Genomic DNA, 17,169 nt, shown 5'->3' on the forward strand with positions numbered 1-17,169 from the left:
GTTTGAATTTGCAAATGGTTTTGCATGTAAAATTGCTCACATATATAGGTCTCAAGGATATCAAAGAGACTATTCTTTTGAGCAGTTATTCACATGCTTTCCTTCAGAATGAGGATCACTGTTTGGACTTGGGTTTTTTTAAAATTAAATACACTTCAGTAACCTTATGCAATGAGAACTGAAGTCATCATAAACGCTACTTGCTCAGCTAGCTGTAAATCACCACTACACTAAAAACATGAAGAATGGCTTTTGACAAAATGTTGTCTTTCCTACAGGCCAAAGGATGTAGCAGTTTTACAGCAGCTTCACCTGATGGATTTTTGGTTTCATCATTTCTTGTTGGTAACGATCACTTGAATTTGATCTGCCAGAAACTAAGGGAACCTAAACTGGCCAAGTCATATCTAAAAGCTCTGGTACTTGTTATTATTTAAAAATGTGGAGGATGCAGACTACAATGGTCTATATTCTAAAGTGTGCCTAATGATCCAGTTCCATTTTTGAACTTTTGTCCATCAAAGACATTCAGAACATCTCTTTTTGCAGATATCCAGCCTCCCTGAAAGTGCCTGGAGTTGAGCACCAAATCCTGGAAGTTCTCAGCATCACTGATCTTTGATTGACTATCTTGCCCAACACAGATAAACCAGAAACAGATCTGGACATTTATTGTTGGAAATCAAGCTGACCCTGACAGGAAAATCACAGTTTTTAAAATGGGTCTATCTCATATGCTTTGGTTTTTAAATGCTTTTAAGAGAAGAGTTGTATAAATAGAAGCAAAATGATCAGAGACAATCCTCTATTTGACTGCATAATGTGCTCTTCCCCACATAACCGATGGTTTTACTGAGCACATCCAAGCCCATTGTTCTTTGCATGTGAACAATCACCATTTATTGGGGTCATAATATACTGAATACACATGGAAAACTTATTTATAAGTTTGCTAAGGGTGTGCTGTGTACTCAGTCATGTAAAAGGAGCCATGTGAACCCTCTAACTACATGGGATCATTAGAGAAGCTCTGCTTGACGCAACATCTTGTTAAAGGCATGGCAGCAGAAGAGAAAAGGGCATGTTTGCACTTGATGCTTCGAAAGGAGCCCCCCGCCCTATGGATAAATCCCACTGGTGGAGAAAGCAGAGACTGTGCCAGTCCTCCTGAATGCAAAGCTCCTCGGCTGCTATGGGCACAGGTAGCTGCTGCAGCCTCTTGTGGAGCTAGAGGCACTGATTTCACTCCATCCAAACCTAGCTGTCTGCACCATCCCACACCATGTATTCTCTGTATAGACGTGGGGGTTTCACCTCAGAAGAAATTTTTGAATACTAACTCATGTGCTAGTCTCCTTGTTTCCCCTTTCTTCGTCTTCTAGATGGCAAAGAATATGGGGGTCTGTGGTCACTCTGCTCTAACCCCTCAGCATTTCAAGCCTGGAGAGGCTCAATTCAGTATTTGAGGGAAAAGAATATATTCAATTACAAAATCAGTGGTATCTTCTGGCAAATAGGCAGCATCGGCTGAATAATAAGCTGGTTTCAGTGGGTGTTTGTTTTTAGGGTAAGGAGCTCTTATTTATTTTTTGTTTGTTTTATTTACCATGGAAGGTAATTTGAGCTGTGGTATCAAAACATGTGGTGTTCTGCCAAGAGGGGATTAAAGAGGAGAATGCTATGGAAAGAAACTGGGTTTGTCAGTAAAGAACTGAGAGAGATTTTATTTACCGGAGTTTTGCAATCAGCACTTTTAATCTTCCTCACAATTGGGCCATTCAAAGGCCAAGAATATGCTTCAAGGGCCAGAAAGGAATAACCCAACAGCAAAGGGGTAGCTGTCTCAAATGCTGAAATGCTTTCAAACACATGGCCGTGCGTCGCCATCCAGCATTCAGGACGGTGGAAGCACCTGCCTCAGGGGCAGGCAGGGACATTTGCTTTAGACATCTCCAGCACACTGATGCCATAGGTGAGATTTAGCGCTGGGCAAGAGAAGCAGTGAGCCAGAATAAGGTGTTTCCATGGAAAAGTAAGAGAGCCCAGTGACCCAGCTAATCTCAGCAGTAGATAGAAATATCCCCTGAGGTAGAGTTCATTTAAGCTGCCATCCTGAAAGATGCTGAGCTTTCTCAGTTGCCCCAGAAATGAGAAGGAGAGAAGAGCAGACAGAAACTCCACCTCAGAGGGGTGACTCCAGTACTGCTTTACCATGACAGAGCTAAAGGAGCAAGAAGTGAGGCGGAGTAATTAATTCTTTTCTCTGATGATCACAGTGACCACCGAGAGCGCTAACACTAGACTGGTAGCATCAATTGCGGGCACGAGATTCCTGCGTTGGGTCAGAGAGCAGCTCCACTTTTGCAATGACAAAACGGAGAAGGGACTTTGGCATACTGAGTGGAAGATGGCAAAACAAAGCAAACCAGAGAGGATCGCTGTGCAAGTTAAAAACTGATCTAGGAATACTTGTCCCTACCTGCAAGTTCTGTTTCTCTTAGCAGTATCCATCAGCTCAGCGTTGTTCTCATGTGGTAAAAGACATGGACTGATTAATGAAAAATAACACTGTGTCTGGGCATGAGCTGCCAAATTTTATAGCTGCCTGAAGATTCAGCTAGACAGCTAGAGGGATTTCCAAAGGCATCTCCATAGCTGTCACTGATTTCTCTGTGGCTTAGGTGCTTGGGTGCTATCAAAAATCTTGCTAAGACACCCTTCTGTTGTGCAAAGTTTTCCTAAATACTCTGAAAAATCAGGCTCTAAATGGCTTGCCAAAAGATACACATACGGCTTTGACAAAACTTAGAACAAAATACAGATCTCTGGTCTTCTTCATTTCTGCTTTAAAACTAAGATTTCCTTTTCTTTAGACAAAGTCATCCTTTAGGATGTTGTGTATGGAGGACAAAAGGGAAAAGAAAAATTTGTGTGAGTGGAGATATTATTTGGGGACTGAGTACATATTTGTTGCTTTATCTACTGCTTTTTTAACCTCAGGAAGTGCCAGGCAATTGGAATACGAAGATTGGTATCTTTTAAATATATCGACACTTGGAAATCTTCTGGATTAAACACCATTACATAACTCTTTCCATTAGTGCCTTGAGTTGATGAAAAAGGTAAACGATTTCAAGCCCTCTTTTTCTTTTCTTTTTTTTTCTTTTTTTTCTAGAGCTGAAGGTGTGAGGAGGCAGGGGAGGCTCTTGAGCAAGGCTTGTGCCCTGGAGCAGGGCACGCTGCCTGCAATGCGGGCAGGTGTTGAGGAACTGGCTTCCTCACCTTGCTCTGCCCCAAGTGGGAACAGATGGAGAAGGCACAAATCTGTGGCTGAAGGGGATGAATCCTCAAGGTGCATGGAGGGGGCAGCAGGATAGATTCCTGCCACTCTCAAATGGGAAATGTCTTCCCCTTAGCAGGCAAAGTGCCATATCTCCGGCACGGGTGCTGGAAAGAAAGCCAAGCCTGCATTCCAGGTGGGATTTATACAGAGAACTGCTGAAGAGCTGATGGTCCATGTGGGAGTAAGAAGTGCACTGGGAATTTGCAGGCAAAGGTTTTACCTTGTCACTGACATGCCACAGAGTAAAGAGTTGAGAAGATCCCTCATCATCCCCTTGCCTGTCCTGGAGAATGAAATGTCCCTTGTTTCACCTCAGTGAAGATACAGGTACAGAGAATTGATCTAATGGAAGACAATATAGGCCAGGAGATCATCTCCTGGGCCCTGCAGCCCAACCACATCTTGTGTTCTGCGCTTACATAACATAGCAAGATCCATCTTAAATTATGCCTTGCTGTCTCTGACAGCCCCCTTGGAAGGCTGCCAGGGATGCTTTGATACCTAGGAACCATCTTCTAATTTCCAGCCTAAACTCATTGACAGTTTACAGAATAACCACTTGTTCTTGAGCCGACACTGTCCTTCAGCACAAATGGTTCTCCCTCCTCCCCAGTGTTGAGTCTCTCTGCTTTTTATTGACTCTAATTATCTTCCTCCCAGTATCTGTTTTGACATGCTGAATAAACCTGGCTCTGCTAACCTTGTCTTTAAAGTAAGGTTTCCTCTTGTCATACTAACAGCCCCCCTTTGCAAGCACTGCCACTTAATTTTTTCTTGAACACTGGGTGACCATTACTTCATCTGGACCTCAGATGAGATTTTTCTAAGACTTTCTATACTGCTATTAATACAGTGTCCCACCTCCAGTATCTCAAAATGGCAAAATTCATGGCTTATTTCTGACAGGGGAGGAGGGAAGAGAAGACATTTTCAGTGCCAGATGGAGGGAATTCCTCAGGACCACTCTTGTTCCTGATGGAAACAAGAAGGTATCTGCTGCTGGGTATCACCACCCCCCTCATGTGTCACAGCAGAACCAGCCCTGAAGATAAGCAAAGTCTTGGCAGAGATAACATGTCATGGTAACAAAATTTTATTCCTGTCAAAATTAGTATTTGGAGAGGACCCAAATGGGATTATAAACTTTACAAATCAAATGGAAGACATGTCTCTTACTATAAGGAGCTTATTTCCACATGGGATGAAATGACTGAGTGAAAAATGATGTTGAGAGCTGGAGCCAAGAAAAAATGGACACTATGAAGCCACAGATTATTTAGTTATATGATGCACATCTTGTGTATGTCTTTACCAGACTGATATTTTCTAGTCTACACAATATATTCTGTATATACTATAACCTCACAAACGTCCTCCAAGATACACGTATTAGGGATGTTCGTTTCAGAGCAAAATGAGAAGTCTCACTTCACCAGAAATGCTACACAACTTCCTTTTGTGCTTCTGCAGATAGCAAGAGTCACATTTCTGCTGCTCCTTTTTAGTTTATGCTTTAGAGCAAACTTCCTAAGACATGCTCCAGTTTGGCCAGCGCAAGCAACTCTGGACAAAAACAGGAGCACTTGTGCCTGCAGAGTTACAGATGGATTCAGACAGCCTTAAATAGGAGGTTTATATTTATTTTTTAATAAGGGGTGTGAAAAAGGAGGGATTTTTCCCAAGAGTGGACTTCTATTAGACTGAATGAAAGAAGAATTGTTTTGCGTATGCTAATCCAGTTCACATGCTCATGTGCTCATCTCTTCGGATGCGAGCTGGTTTATGACACAATAAATAGACAGCAGGGTGAGTCTGCTGCTAATGACACTGTACCCCTTAAAAAGAAAAGCTGTGAAGGTTACTCATAGCATTGTATAAAAGCATTATCTGCTCAGCGATAACCGTGAATCAAAGAAACATATTGTACTTTCAGTAAAAAGACATTTCTCTCTATAAAATGTCTTTTTTATAGAGCCAGTTGAAACCCTTCCAGCTAAACAGATTTGGTTTTCAAAATATTTTGGGAAAACAACACTATTTCAACAAACTTCCTGTAATCGCCTGGTGGCTGTGGAACTCGAGCTCTGGGTCCACACCACTGAGGTGGCTTCACCTCCTTCCTTTTCCCCACACAGGAGCTGTTTGGTGGCTACTGGCATTGAAAGGAAGGGAAAGGAGAAAGAGCATCTCTTCCCATTGCCCAGACCAGGCTCCTGGCATGGATTTGCCACGGTAGCCAGGGCAGGAGAGGGGTGATGGAAGGGAGCTCCAACACAGGGGATCTCCTCTGGCCACTAGCAAAACATGCGTGACCTGGCTTGTGATGGGGAAGCTGTACTCTGGGGCTGGGGAGGAAGGCTCCCGCACAGCCAGGAGAAGTGCCGGAGCCGGGGAGCTTGGCAGCTCCAGCCATGCTGATTGGAAATGATGTACCTGCTGCCAGCTCCTGTGCTGCCCACGCTGCCCACGCTGCCTGCCGGCGTACTGGCGCAACTCACACCCTGCTACTCCGCCAGCCGGGGGAGGCAGGAGCGGGGCCGATAGGAAGGGTGCCAAGCTCAGGTAGCAGTCGGTCAACATACTGGGGAGTATATTTCGGGATGGAGAGGTCAGGTGGTTAATCAAGTGGAAATGGATGATACACTGTTAAATGCCACGTACTCGCTCTGCAAGCACGCTGGGTTAAGGAAAGATGGGGAGACACAGACGTGTCCAACGAGAACATAAAAATACCAGCATTTAGCGTATTGCACAATGGAAAGAGTTGGCGAGTCCCTAATCTTGAAAGCCTGTTTATCTGTTTTGGCAGGGAGCTACGGGCACATCAATCCGGATTCTCGAAAGAGCCTGAAAACTGCATTTTGCAGCAGCAAAATGTGGAGACAGAATGACAGCCCCATTGAAGCCCACTCTGAAACTCTGCTCTGTGAATGCTTCTAACTCTATTAACCTATGGCCTATTAAGCTGATTTAAAAGTGGAAATACTAAAAATCGGGGCAGGATACAGCTGTAGTAGGAAAAAAGCAATTTTAATTCCCCAGGCTTAAATGCTGCCCTTGACTCTGCTCCTGCATTTCACTGGTTCATGGGAACCCTGATAAACTTGGGCTGGTTTTGGTGGAACAAGATTACGATAGCAAGGACCTTGAAATGTCTCTTAAACAAAGCATATTGCACCTGGAGGAAGACAAAAGGCTGGCTTGTAACAAAATAATTTCTCAGTCGTTATGTTTTGTCCTAATTCAAAGAGCTGATCTTTAAATGATCTCTCTTGCTTTGCTATAGGTGCTAATTCTGCTGCTTCGCTTAAAGATCTGTCAGCAATTTTATGACAGCCTCTTGTTTCCAGGGATTTTAGACTTGGTCATAAAAGTGTGGTCCCAGCTGAAACTTAACATATAAGGTTACAAAATTTAAAAAAAGAAGGAAAAAAAAGCAAGTGAGCAAACTCAGATATTTTTAAGGCCGTAAGAGCATAAAAAGAACCAGAAGCATGTAGCTTAAAGTGATTACAAGGATCATTTGTTTTCCCTAGACAGGAGAAATAGATTTATTTTATTTATTTTTTTAATCTATAGGTAATTAATAAATGACCAGTTAGAAACATTGTTTGGGCTAATTTGGAGAAAAAAACACCTGAAGTTATTTAATTGCACGTGTTTCGGGATTATATTCTTAACCTCACTAGTTAGAAATTTATGCAATTTATTAACTCAACAATAATGCCACCAAAAGAATATGTCAGAATGACTGACACATTTAGAATATTTCTATTGGCCCTGAAAGTTATACTGTAAAGAAATTATATAGATTTGTATTTATCTAAAACTCTGGAATTACAGATCTACCTACTCTGGTTAACATTAACCACTGTAAAATTAGTCATTATGCATTTAGTATCTGGTTCAGGCTGGTGTTAGAAGAAACTCAACCAAAAGATATATATAGAGATATTTATAGTTATTGTATATATAAACTTAAATACTCATCAAGGGTCTTGCCTAAACTTTTGTAAACAACACCTCAGCACAGCTCGCATGGCTCTGTCTATTTTCTTTTCCCTGCTGTACAAAGGAAGGGGTGAGTTAAGGTTGAAGTGTTGGCTGGCTTTGGAACTTTAACTGAATATCCTTACTCTGTGCGTGTAGGTCAAATCCTTTGACATTATAATCTTGGTACTGGCACAAAGTAATCTTTCAACTTAAACCATGTGTGATGTGGTGGAAGCTTTTTTCTCCCCTTTGGTCTGTGAATTGGCTATGGCTAGATTGTTTAAATGAACAGGTGTACTTTCTCCCTCCTTGTGATATGAAAGAAGCATAAAACTCGATTATAGCAATTTATGGTCTCTTAACTTGCTTGGACTTGTATCCATGACACAAGCAGCTTTATGTTCAAATTCAAGACTTGGTAAAATAGGAAGTTAAAATTAACCTCAATCCTTTTATAGATTAAAACCTCAACAAATAAACAGTGGTTTAGTGGCATGGCAACCTGCCCCTTTAAATCCACAAACTAGTCTGAGATGTCTATTTTGAGTTAGTTTTGTTTTTTTAAAAAAGATAATTGGACTTGGATGAGTAGAGGAGTAGCCTGTGATTCATACTGGTGTGAGTTAAAGCAAAGTTTAATGCCACTGCTTGGAAGTTAGCAGTGTATGGGGGTTTATGTCTTATTTTATGCCTATATAAAAAACAGTCTGTGCGCGCTTCAGTGAGGTTTAAACAGAAGTGTTTCAGGATGCAAAGATGTGTGGATAGGTATAGCAATACTGTGGGGCTGGTCAGAAGTGTTTTATTTTTGGAGGCTTATATTCTGAAATATAGCACTGTTTATTAAAAATAGAAAAAAAATTAAATATCCCAGCTCCCTAGAGGTGACACAGGAGATCAGCCCGAAAACCAATCATACTTAGAACACTGAAGAAAAAACGATGGTGCAGAGCTCTTTCCCACCCTAGCCCTTTCCCCCACTGTGATAGCATGACCCTGAAAAGACAAGCCTTAAAACATACAAAGTGTCTGCAGCAGAGAGAGTCCCAAATCAGGGAGGCTTCCGTCTGGGGCTTATTTTACTGATAGCAACTGCAAGCCTCAACAAGTTGCTCATTGGATAATGTGCACATTTTGGAGGCAGAGGGAAAGGGGAACAGGGAGAAAGCAACACAATAGGTGAACAGCAAGGTATCATTGAGGAATCATTAGCGGTTTGATTGCTATCATTTTCTGAGCTACGTCCACAGGTGAAATGCATTAAAATCTTGTTTGCAAAGACCAAAGCAGAACAACATACTAAAACTATTTCTGGAGGGAGCAGCTGAATCCCCAGCCGAGCGTGAAAAGCCTCTCTCTCTGAAGTTGTACGAGCAAGGGACTTTCACAGGGAACTAGGGAAGAGGGATACTCAACGTTAAACCTGATACTCTGCTAAGCATATAGTGTTCCCAAGAAGCTGAAGAATGCAGGTCTGTGACTGATACCTCCACCCACATAGCCACTGGCTGCTGAGTAGCCATAATAATATGTGCGTTTACTTTTATAGGAACAGAGCTGTGCGCAAGAGAAACACAATGTGGTTTGCTCTGCAAATCAGAAAGCTAAGTGTGGGGACTGCCAGGGGCTGGGAGAGGTGCAGGGCTGGATCCTTCACCTGAGTTGACCTGGCATGGCTCCAGGGAGGGAAGGAGCTGGGTAGTCCTTCCAACTGTCTTTTTGCCCACCTCTTTTTACAGCATGGCACAGACCATGTGTTGATTTATTTCCCATGCTTCTCAAAAATGCCTGCTTCTGCTCACAGCAAAGTCAACGACAGATTTGCAGTAGATTTCACTAAGCCAAAGACCTTCCTAGCCCTGGGAATAAAAGGATGTAACAAGCATTTGCCTTAGGTAAGTGATTGCCTTTTCTGCATGCAACAAGAGTACCCTGGTTTTAAAAACAAATGCTGAAAAAAAGAACTTATTCTGATTTGTGATAACTACGTCCCTCCAAACCCCCAGCAGAGAACCTCGACTAGGGCCATTTCATTCTGTCTGGAACAGAGGAAATCTCCTTTCAGAACAGCGCTCGCTAAAACAAATCTGTCCCGCACCCTCCCTTTAGGTGCATCTCACTATGAATCTGCATTTTGATATGCATTTTGCAGAATGTTCATCAGCTGCCAGTTTAGTGCCCTGATCCGCTGCTCACTGAGTCTCAGCTGATCCTAGGAGCAGAGTTGGTTTTAGCAGGGACAGACTCAGCTTTAGCAGTGGCAGACAAGATTTCAAGCTAGACGGCGTGGTTTCACTGTCATCATCTGAGCCTGAGCCTTGGAAGAAATCAGACTATTGAGTCACTATTTTGCAGGTTTTCATTCAAATAAAACCCACTGGATAACCATCAGCCACAGAAATACACTCAAACCAGCCTTCCCATATTAATGTCTTAGCACTAAGAGATTGTCTTCAGGGGACAAAGCACTTTGCAAAGCTTTCTTTGCTGCTTGCCTTCCTGGAAAAGGTCAAAGCAAGACGTTGACGGTATTTGTCATTCAAGCACACAATGATAAATATCCATCAGGAAACACACCTACACATAGAAAAAGGCCTGGCATAATGCATCTTTGCAAGAAAGAAATGGCTTTCAAGATGTCACAGTTCTAGCACAGGTGAGGTTAACAAACACTGTGAGCTGTACTGACACCAGGAACACAAGACATACTTATGGTCCCCTTAAAATCTGTCAGGCCTTTAGAAATAAAGACATATGTTAGGAAGCCCCTCCTTTCACTCGTTAAAGGCTCTCACTCGTTAAAGGTGGCCAAGGAGAGTCTAGAAGAGATGGAGGGACAGGGGGGCAGCACCTGCAAGCCCCCATGCTCTGCAGGCTGGTGGGGTGGAGGTGGGCGAGTGGGGGGAGGATTTCAGGTACTTACCCTGAATCTGACTCTGAGGCTGAGTGTTAAAAGCAGTGGTGTGGTTCAAGGAGGCTCGTGGGTTGGGTGTGGGGGCTGGGTGGTGTGGGCTGACCCTCATGGCCGTACGACGCAACTGCTCCAGTTCACTCAGGCGCTCTGAAAAGGACAAGCTCCCGGGCTTTGTCTGCTCATCTATTTTCTGACGATGTCCTATTGTGGGAGGGGGGGGAAAAAGATCAGAAAATCTCACTGATACATGAGGTCTGTTGACTTACTTTCTTTTTCAAATTTTTTTTCTTTTTTTTAAACCCCTCATCCACTGGCAAAGTACCTAACCAGCTAGCGGCCATCTGAAATTAAACTGAAACCACCTCCCTGCAAAAACAGGAGACACAGGCAAGTCACCCATTGTAACCGTATCATGGGGCAGGCCAAGATATGGCCTAATCTGAAGAACCAGATCCACTGAAAATACTAGTGCCTTCTTACACCTCGCACTGGGAGAGAAGGCGTTTCTAAAAGGAGGTCTGTCTGTGGGGATTCATAAAAGGAGGAAACATCAAGTGGCTCCTGTGCTTAACCTGCACTGGAATAACTTCCTCAAGAATTAAGTTCCAGATTGTCATAAGGTACCATAATTAGGTACTATGGGGCTATAAAAAAAACAACCCCCCAAAAAATCACATTTTTGGATCCTTTTGCAATGGATTTATAGACAGAAATGGGAAAGAAACACCAGAAGCTGGCAGAATTGAAACTGGAGTAGTGGCATCAGGACCTTCAGAAACATGAGATCCTACCAGACATCTGACTATAAGAGTGTAGATACTGACATTACAGCATCTGCCAGTGCACAGCAGACTTGGTCATGGCCACATGGGAGTTAGAGGGTCCAGCACTCCCCAGGGCAGCCCTTGGAGTGCAGCATGAAGTCCTGGTGCTGTGGTGCACCAGGGCTGGAAGGGGACAGGGAAGGCGCTGGAGAGGCCCAGCTCCAGCGCAGCATCGGGGCATGTCCAGATTCAGCTGGAAAGGCAGAGACATCATGGCAGGACTGGTTTCGAGATAAGCCTTAGCTAGCAGCCGGGAAGGGTATGCAACGACTGAGGTAATGCATTTCTAACTCTTGCCTGTGGCTGCTTTCTGCACCCGGGTCCTTTGTGTGTCAACCTGTTACCACAAAGACAGCACACAAACCATAGAAGAGGGATGTCTCATCTGCTGGAGCCCTTGCTCTCCAGTAGGCATCACTAAAGCAAAAAATTTCAATCCTTTTTCCACCCTCTTTAGAGCTAACCCATTGTTACGACTTAGCAAGCTACTTTTGTGTCTATTGGTTTCCAGTCTTTTGAGATATCCTTCCAAAGTGGGGTAACTTATCCTGGAAGGCTGCTGACACCACACTTTGGGGCTGAAGTGAAAACCTTCCTAGCAGACTTGTGTTTGGTGGAATGTCTTAAAAGGGATGCTTCAGCCATGTTCCCAACCAGGCAGAATCAAAACTTCCCTTTGTAATTTTCCCCCATCCCCCAACAGAGCTTTTTCTTTCTAAAGATCACAGAAAACAGCCCTTCAGCAGAAAGCCCAAGAGCAGACTGTCACTGGCACACAAGCTGTCTTTTCAAAGTCTCCAAATGGAGGGCACGATACTGACTGCAATGAGTCTATGAGGACATACCGTGACCCCACCTCTATTTAGTCAGTGGAGTAGTATCCCCAGCTCCAAAAATCTCATTTTTATACCTTCTGCTTGGAGACCTTCTTGTGGAGCTATATTGTCATCATCCCTCATTTTTCCTCAAACCCAATCCCATTTCTGCACATTGCATTTGTCTCAGGAAATCAGCTGCCTCGTGAATCTTTGTGGCTTATCCCTTCCCCTTCTTCCCACAGGACACAGTTACCCTGATGGGAATGCATATCAAATCTCTTGCCCAGAGGTCAAACACCTTTTTTTCTACTTGTTCTCTTGAAGAAGATGGCATTATTCTTGGTTTCTGCTGAAAACCATAGTCTGCTATCTGCTCCTGATTGTCATTTTCTTGTCATGAAAAGTTGCCTCCTGCAGCTTTTTTTTGCATTTCCATCCTCCCCGCATGGAAGTGGCCAGTGCTGTTCCTGTGGTGAGTCCTCTCTCAACTCATGGCTACAGCAGCGAAACAGACTAGCACAAAACTCTTGAAAACAATCCACTATGCCTTATTCCACACATCCCTGTAGTATTTAATACATAAACATTCATAAACATCCAGCTTCCAATTTTGAGTATCAGTTAAACAAGCAGTAAAAGATCTCTGAAGAGCTCTGTACGCCCTTTACTCTACAGAGTACTCTTTCAAGCCACCCTACCAGCTCAATCAAGACACAGGACCATTTTATGCACTGAAAGGAAAATGTGCATTTAAGAGCAATTCCCAGTAGCTGCATTTCTAAAATTAAATTTTAGAACTTTTATTATGGTTCCAAATCACAGTGGCTCGGCATTTCTTCCTGTTGCCAGACCCTTTGGCACAGCTTGAACTGTCTCAGATTCCACACTGTGCTGTAAATTATCCCAAAAGGGAGGGAAAAAAATTACAATATAAAAAGACATGTTATATAGTAGCAGTTTCATCATTAGAGACACCCATTAGGGCTTCTGAAAAAAAATATGGAGGGGAGGAGAGAAGCAAAGATGAAAAAGACTTTTATCTGACATTCTGGTTAGTCAAGAGCAAACACTATTTGTCGGCAGTGCAAAGCTGGATGCTGCCTCAAGCCTTGGGCTCCTGACCCTGGACTTGAACGCAAACATGCGGATTCATACAAGATGTGTAAAATACCTCATACATTTGGATTATTTTAAGCTTCGGCAGGCTGAACCCAGGGCTTGCAGAGCCAAGAGCCAGATCCTTCCAAATCCACCCCACCCCCACCCCCCGCTGTAATTTAGTTCTAATTTAAAATTCAGCTCAGACATCTTCTGTTTTTAAGTGAGTGCACCAATGCCAGGTTTGACCTGCTGCTACCCTACCTTCTCCTCCTACCTCCCTGGTGCTGCCCTCCCGGCATCCTGAGTTTTGCCTGCCTGGTGCGAAGCCAAGCATCCCAGCAGCGCACGCCCATGTGCTAGCAGCCTCACACGGAGGCGAGCAGTTCCTCTGCAACCAACAGGACAAGGGCTGCATTAAAGGCCACCGAGGCAGGAACTAACTTTCCTGCTTTGAGCCTAGCTCAGGCACTAAATTTGTGTCGAGCTGGCACATGATGCGGGGCAGGGCAGGCAAACCCGAGCTTGCTCTGAACAAACCAGCGAGCAGACAGCGAGCAGGACAAATTAACCCAGGCACCGCATCCTCCCGAGGTCACCGCGGGGCACCCCGTTCCCAGCCAGCTCCCCGAGCTGAGGGGGGTACATCTGCCTGTCTTTGCACTGCACATCCACCAAGTGAAACTCCTGGACGCCACCCCCACCCCACCCCTGTGCTGCCCCAGACCATCCTGCTGAATTTTGGGCATTGAAGGGGGGTGGCTCAGCTAGCAGCCTCCTGCACAGGGCCTCCTCCATAGCCTGGGGGTACCAGTGGTGCATTGGCACACCCAAGATCTTGGACTTGTGGAAATTCCACTCGTGTCAATGCACTCAGGGAAGAAAGACTAGCATCAACAGGTTCCTTCTCAGGGGAACTCTACTGTTGTTTTCATCCATGCATCGCAGTTTTTGGTGGGAACTACCTAGAATCCATGCCAGGCAATTGTCACCTCAAGATGTTGTTCCAAAAGTGGCTCTTTCTTTTTTCTCCCCAATCAGAAGAGCTATTTAACCTTTTCTCCATTGCTGACTGCTTCAGGCAGCAACAGAGAACCTGTTTTGCACAAAGGTCTGCAGCAGGTAAGTGAAGAACTGTGTCAGAAAAATGTAGCAAATATAAATGGTTTTCCCAAGCCACTATAAATGCACAGGCAGAGCTTTGCTAGGGTGACTTGTATTTTTGTGTTTATTAGCTTTACTTTGAAGTTACCCTCTAAATACCTTGCTTTAAGAGCAGGCAAGTTATCCTCAGTTCACCCCTGTAAAGCCCAGGACTGTTATTATCCCCCTTTTATATGTGGAAAACTGAATGACAGAGAATTGAGGTGACTTGCCCGTGGTCAGGCAGTGACCCTGTGGAAGACGCTCGCCTCCCGGCTCAGCGCAGTGACCACAAGCCCAGGCTTCCTCTTTCCAGGAGAGCTGTGTGATGCAGGATGAAAAAAAATAATGGCAGGAAGGCATTTGGAAACTGGTACGGCTCCACTGAGCCGGCAGTTTGGCCACAAGGATCTGCCACTTTTGCAAATCAGATGGGATTTTGTGGAAGTCAATCAAACATCTGCTTGTTGAGTGAAGAAGACTTTGGCCCAGAGTTTGAAGAGAGAGACAGATTGCCATGAGACATCACCACTGTCCTCTTTCCCTCCTCGTGTCTCCATAGTTTTTGACAAGCATCAGTTTGCAGGTACTAGCAGAGGAAAGAAAAGAACAGAATTTTTTTCCCTTGGGTTGCATGGTCAGTGTTTGAGACACTGGAATAAACAGGACATCCAGCCTGCTTGGCTAAAACATAGAATTTGAGGGCTTTTGGACTTTTTTTCCTTATCCCTTTCAAATACTGTTTCAGTGAGGCCAGGTGGATTTTTTTTTTTTTATGCAGAGTATTAAACAAGGAGGGCAGAGGAAACGAGCTTTTCCGATACTTTTACAGCAATGCAACATGAAAGTGCTTTCTTTCTTAATGGGAGGGAAATGCAGTTTTATAGACTTTAAGAGACTGTGGAGCACTCAGCTTGGCCCATGGCCACGTGGTTGGGGCTCTGGATGTGGAAACAAGAACAAAGTGCCCCAGCAGCCCTCGTTTCTGTGCATGTTGGGCACTCATTGGGAACAGTCGCTCACTGTGGGTTCCACACCGCAGCTGGCCCCATGGAGAAGACAGCAGCGCTGCAGGCTGCTTCCAGGCACAGAAAAAGAAACAGGTCTGCCATTACCTTCCTTTTAACCTAGTTTTTAAAAGTGTTACAAGATGCCTTTCAGGTTCAGAAGGGGAGAAGCAGGTAAAACAGAGGCTAAGGAAAGGCATTGCTACTCTCATTCTGCCAGCCGAAACTACTGAAATTCCTGTGGGTACCCAGGACCGTTTTACAAGTAAACACTGCTGGAATGTATTAATGGGCTTTTTTCTCTCTTTTAATCCAATCACAGGATGACTACACTCTTCTGTTGCTTGCGTGCAATCACTCGCAAATCTGACTATTAGGACCTGGTGCATCGGAAGGTACTAACACTTCGCAAAAGGTTTGGGCTTGGGGGACAATGATGGAGACTTGCTGGCTCACAGCTGCTGGGCATCCCGGTTAGAGGATCCCAGACCTGAGAAGACATGCCACAGGTGTTTGTGTGTATTATCCACAAATTTTCAGCCCCAAATCTGCAGGTTGTACTTGCATGGAGATAGTATAAGCAAAGTTTAATTAAGTGGAGCCCTTTCTCCCTGAGGGGAACAGAATACCTCCCCTTCTCTCCTCTGCCCCCCATTTTTCCCAGGTGGACGTGGAAACTTTCACATCCAAAAAGTGGATCATACACAGGAACTACAGCATCTGGCCAGACTTTGCCGAAGTATGGAGTGACTGATGAGATGCTATGCTTTGGATTAACGAAAACTGGCTGCTTTGGAACCACGTTGGACCTTGATATAAGCATCTCCTCTTTTCAGGGCTGTTTGTGTTCAGGACTTTGGTTTGGCTCCAGCTCTAGCGGGGTAGAAAATAAGCCATGTTTCATTGTGTCCCGTTAATAAAGTGGTAAACATTGTTTTGTGCCATGGAGCTAAAATAAATCTAATTATTTTATTTTGTTCATAGTGAAGGATGAGAAGAAAACATACTCTTTCACATTATTCTAGGAAGTGAGCACACTATCTTTAATGCAAAAAATTATATATTCTTGTAAGAAAAAGTGAATTATAGTGCTTCTATATTACTACCAAGCTGGGAAATTGAAATGCTTGAAGGTCAGCTGTCCTGCTCGCAAAAAAAGCTTTTTTTGCTAGTGATAGAAATAGTGCCTTAAGTGCATAAGCCAGTAATGTTTTTCTATGTGCCAGATATCCCAGATATAAAATACTTTGCACGCTCTTTTTCCCTGACTTCCTATCTGCACAGAAAGAGCTAGTATAACTTTTCCAGGACATCATTTGTTGTGTTTTCAAACAGACCTGACCTCATCCTCCAGAGATGTATGCACATGCGTAAGGCACTAACCATTGTTACATGGCAGCCCACAGGGCTCTAGGAAATCATGCTTGAAAATAAATCAAATCCATAGAGTGGTTTCCTCTCTAGCCTCCGTCACTTGGAAAAGACTTATATCACTCTCAGGCATTAGAAGGATCAGTATGGGATAGCGTCAGATCTTACCAACCTCTTGTACAGTGTTAAAAATATAATGTAATGAGTTCTTAAAAAAGGAACCGGACCCACTGTAGGATATTTTGTATTATTATTGCTGTTGTGAGGAAAATAATGGTGATGGTAGTCAGAGCTTTGAGTAGACTCATCAGCAATTACATTTTCTTGCTGTTTTTATAAAGCACTGTACAATGTGAGCCTTCTTTCCAGACAGAAGGAGCATCATGGTAGACAAGACATTATGCTCAATGGTTTTGTGCAGTGTCTGTAATTACCAGCAGAATCAGTGCTGCTCATCAGCTCCGACTTGACCATAGGCACGAGGTGCTGGGAAATGTGTGAGTGAGGCTGAATATTATGCGGCTCAATGACCAGGCTGATATTCAGCCGCTCTTCAGAAGCAGAATGCCAAGCAACACCAAGCACAGACAGACTCTGGGAAGCCCTTCCAGATGTGCTTCTCCTTTCAGCTCCCTGGCAAACCTCACCCTTTTTGTGT

The 17,169-nt window shown here is 44.0% G+C and overlaps 1 protein-coding gene across 9 annotated transcripts in view; it reads right to left on the reverse strand.

Annotated features, from left to right (window-relative positions):
• Window positions 1–17,169, reverse strand: part of RUNX1 (RUNX family transcription factor 1) — a 178,253-nt gene that overhangs the window by 25,706 nt on the left and 135,378 nt on the right. For 7 of the 9 annotated variants that reach the window (XM_080374719.1, XM_080374722.1, XM_080374723.1 and 4 more), the window contains one exon: window positions 10,260–10,451. The exons of the other annotated variants lie outside the window; for them this stretch is intronic. In XM_080374719.1, the coding sequence (XP_080230845.1) occupies window positions 10,260–10,451 (192 nt within the window). The remainder of the gene's footprint in view (window positions 1–10,259; window positions 10,452–17,169) is intronic. 9 annotated transcript variants of the gene reach the window in all.

The sequence above is a fragment of the Falco punctatus genome, assembly GCF_963210335.1.
Source record: "Falco punctatus genome assembly, chromosome: 2".
Lineage (NCBI taxonomy): Eukaryota > Metazoa > Chordata > Aves > Falconiformes > Falconidae > Falco > Falco punctatus.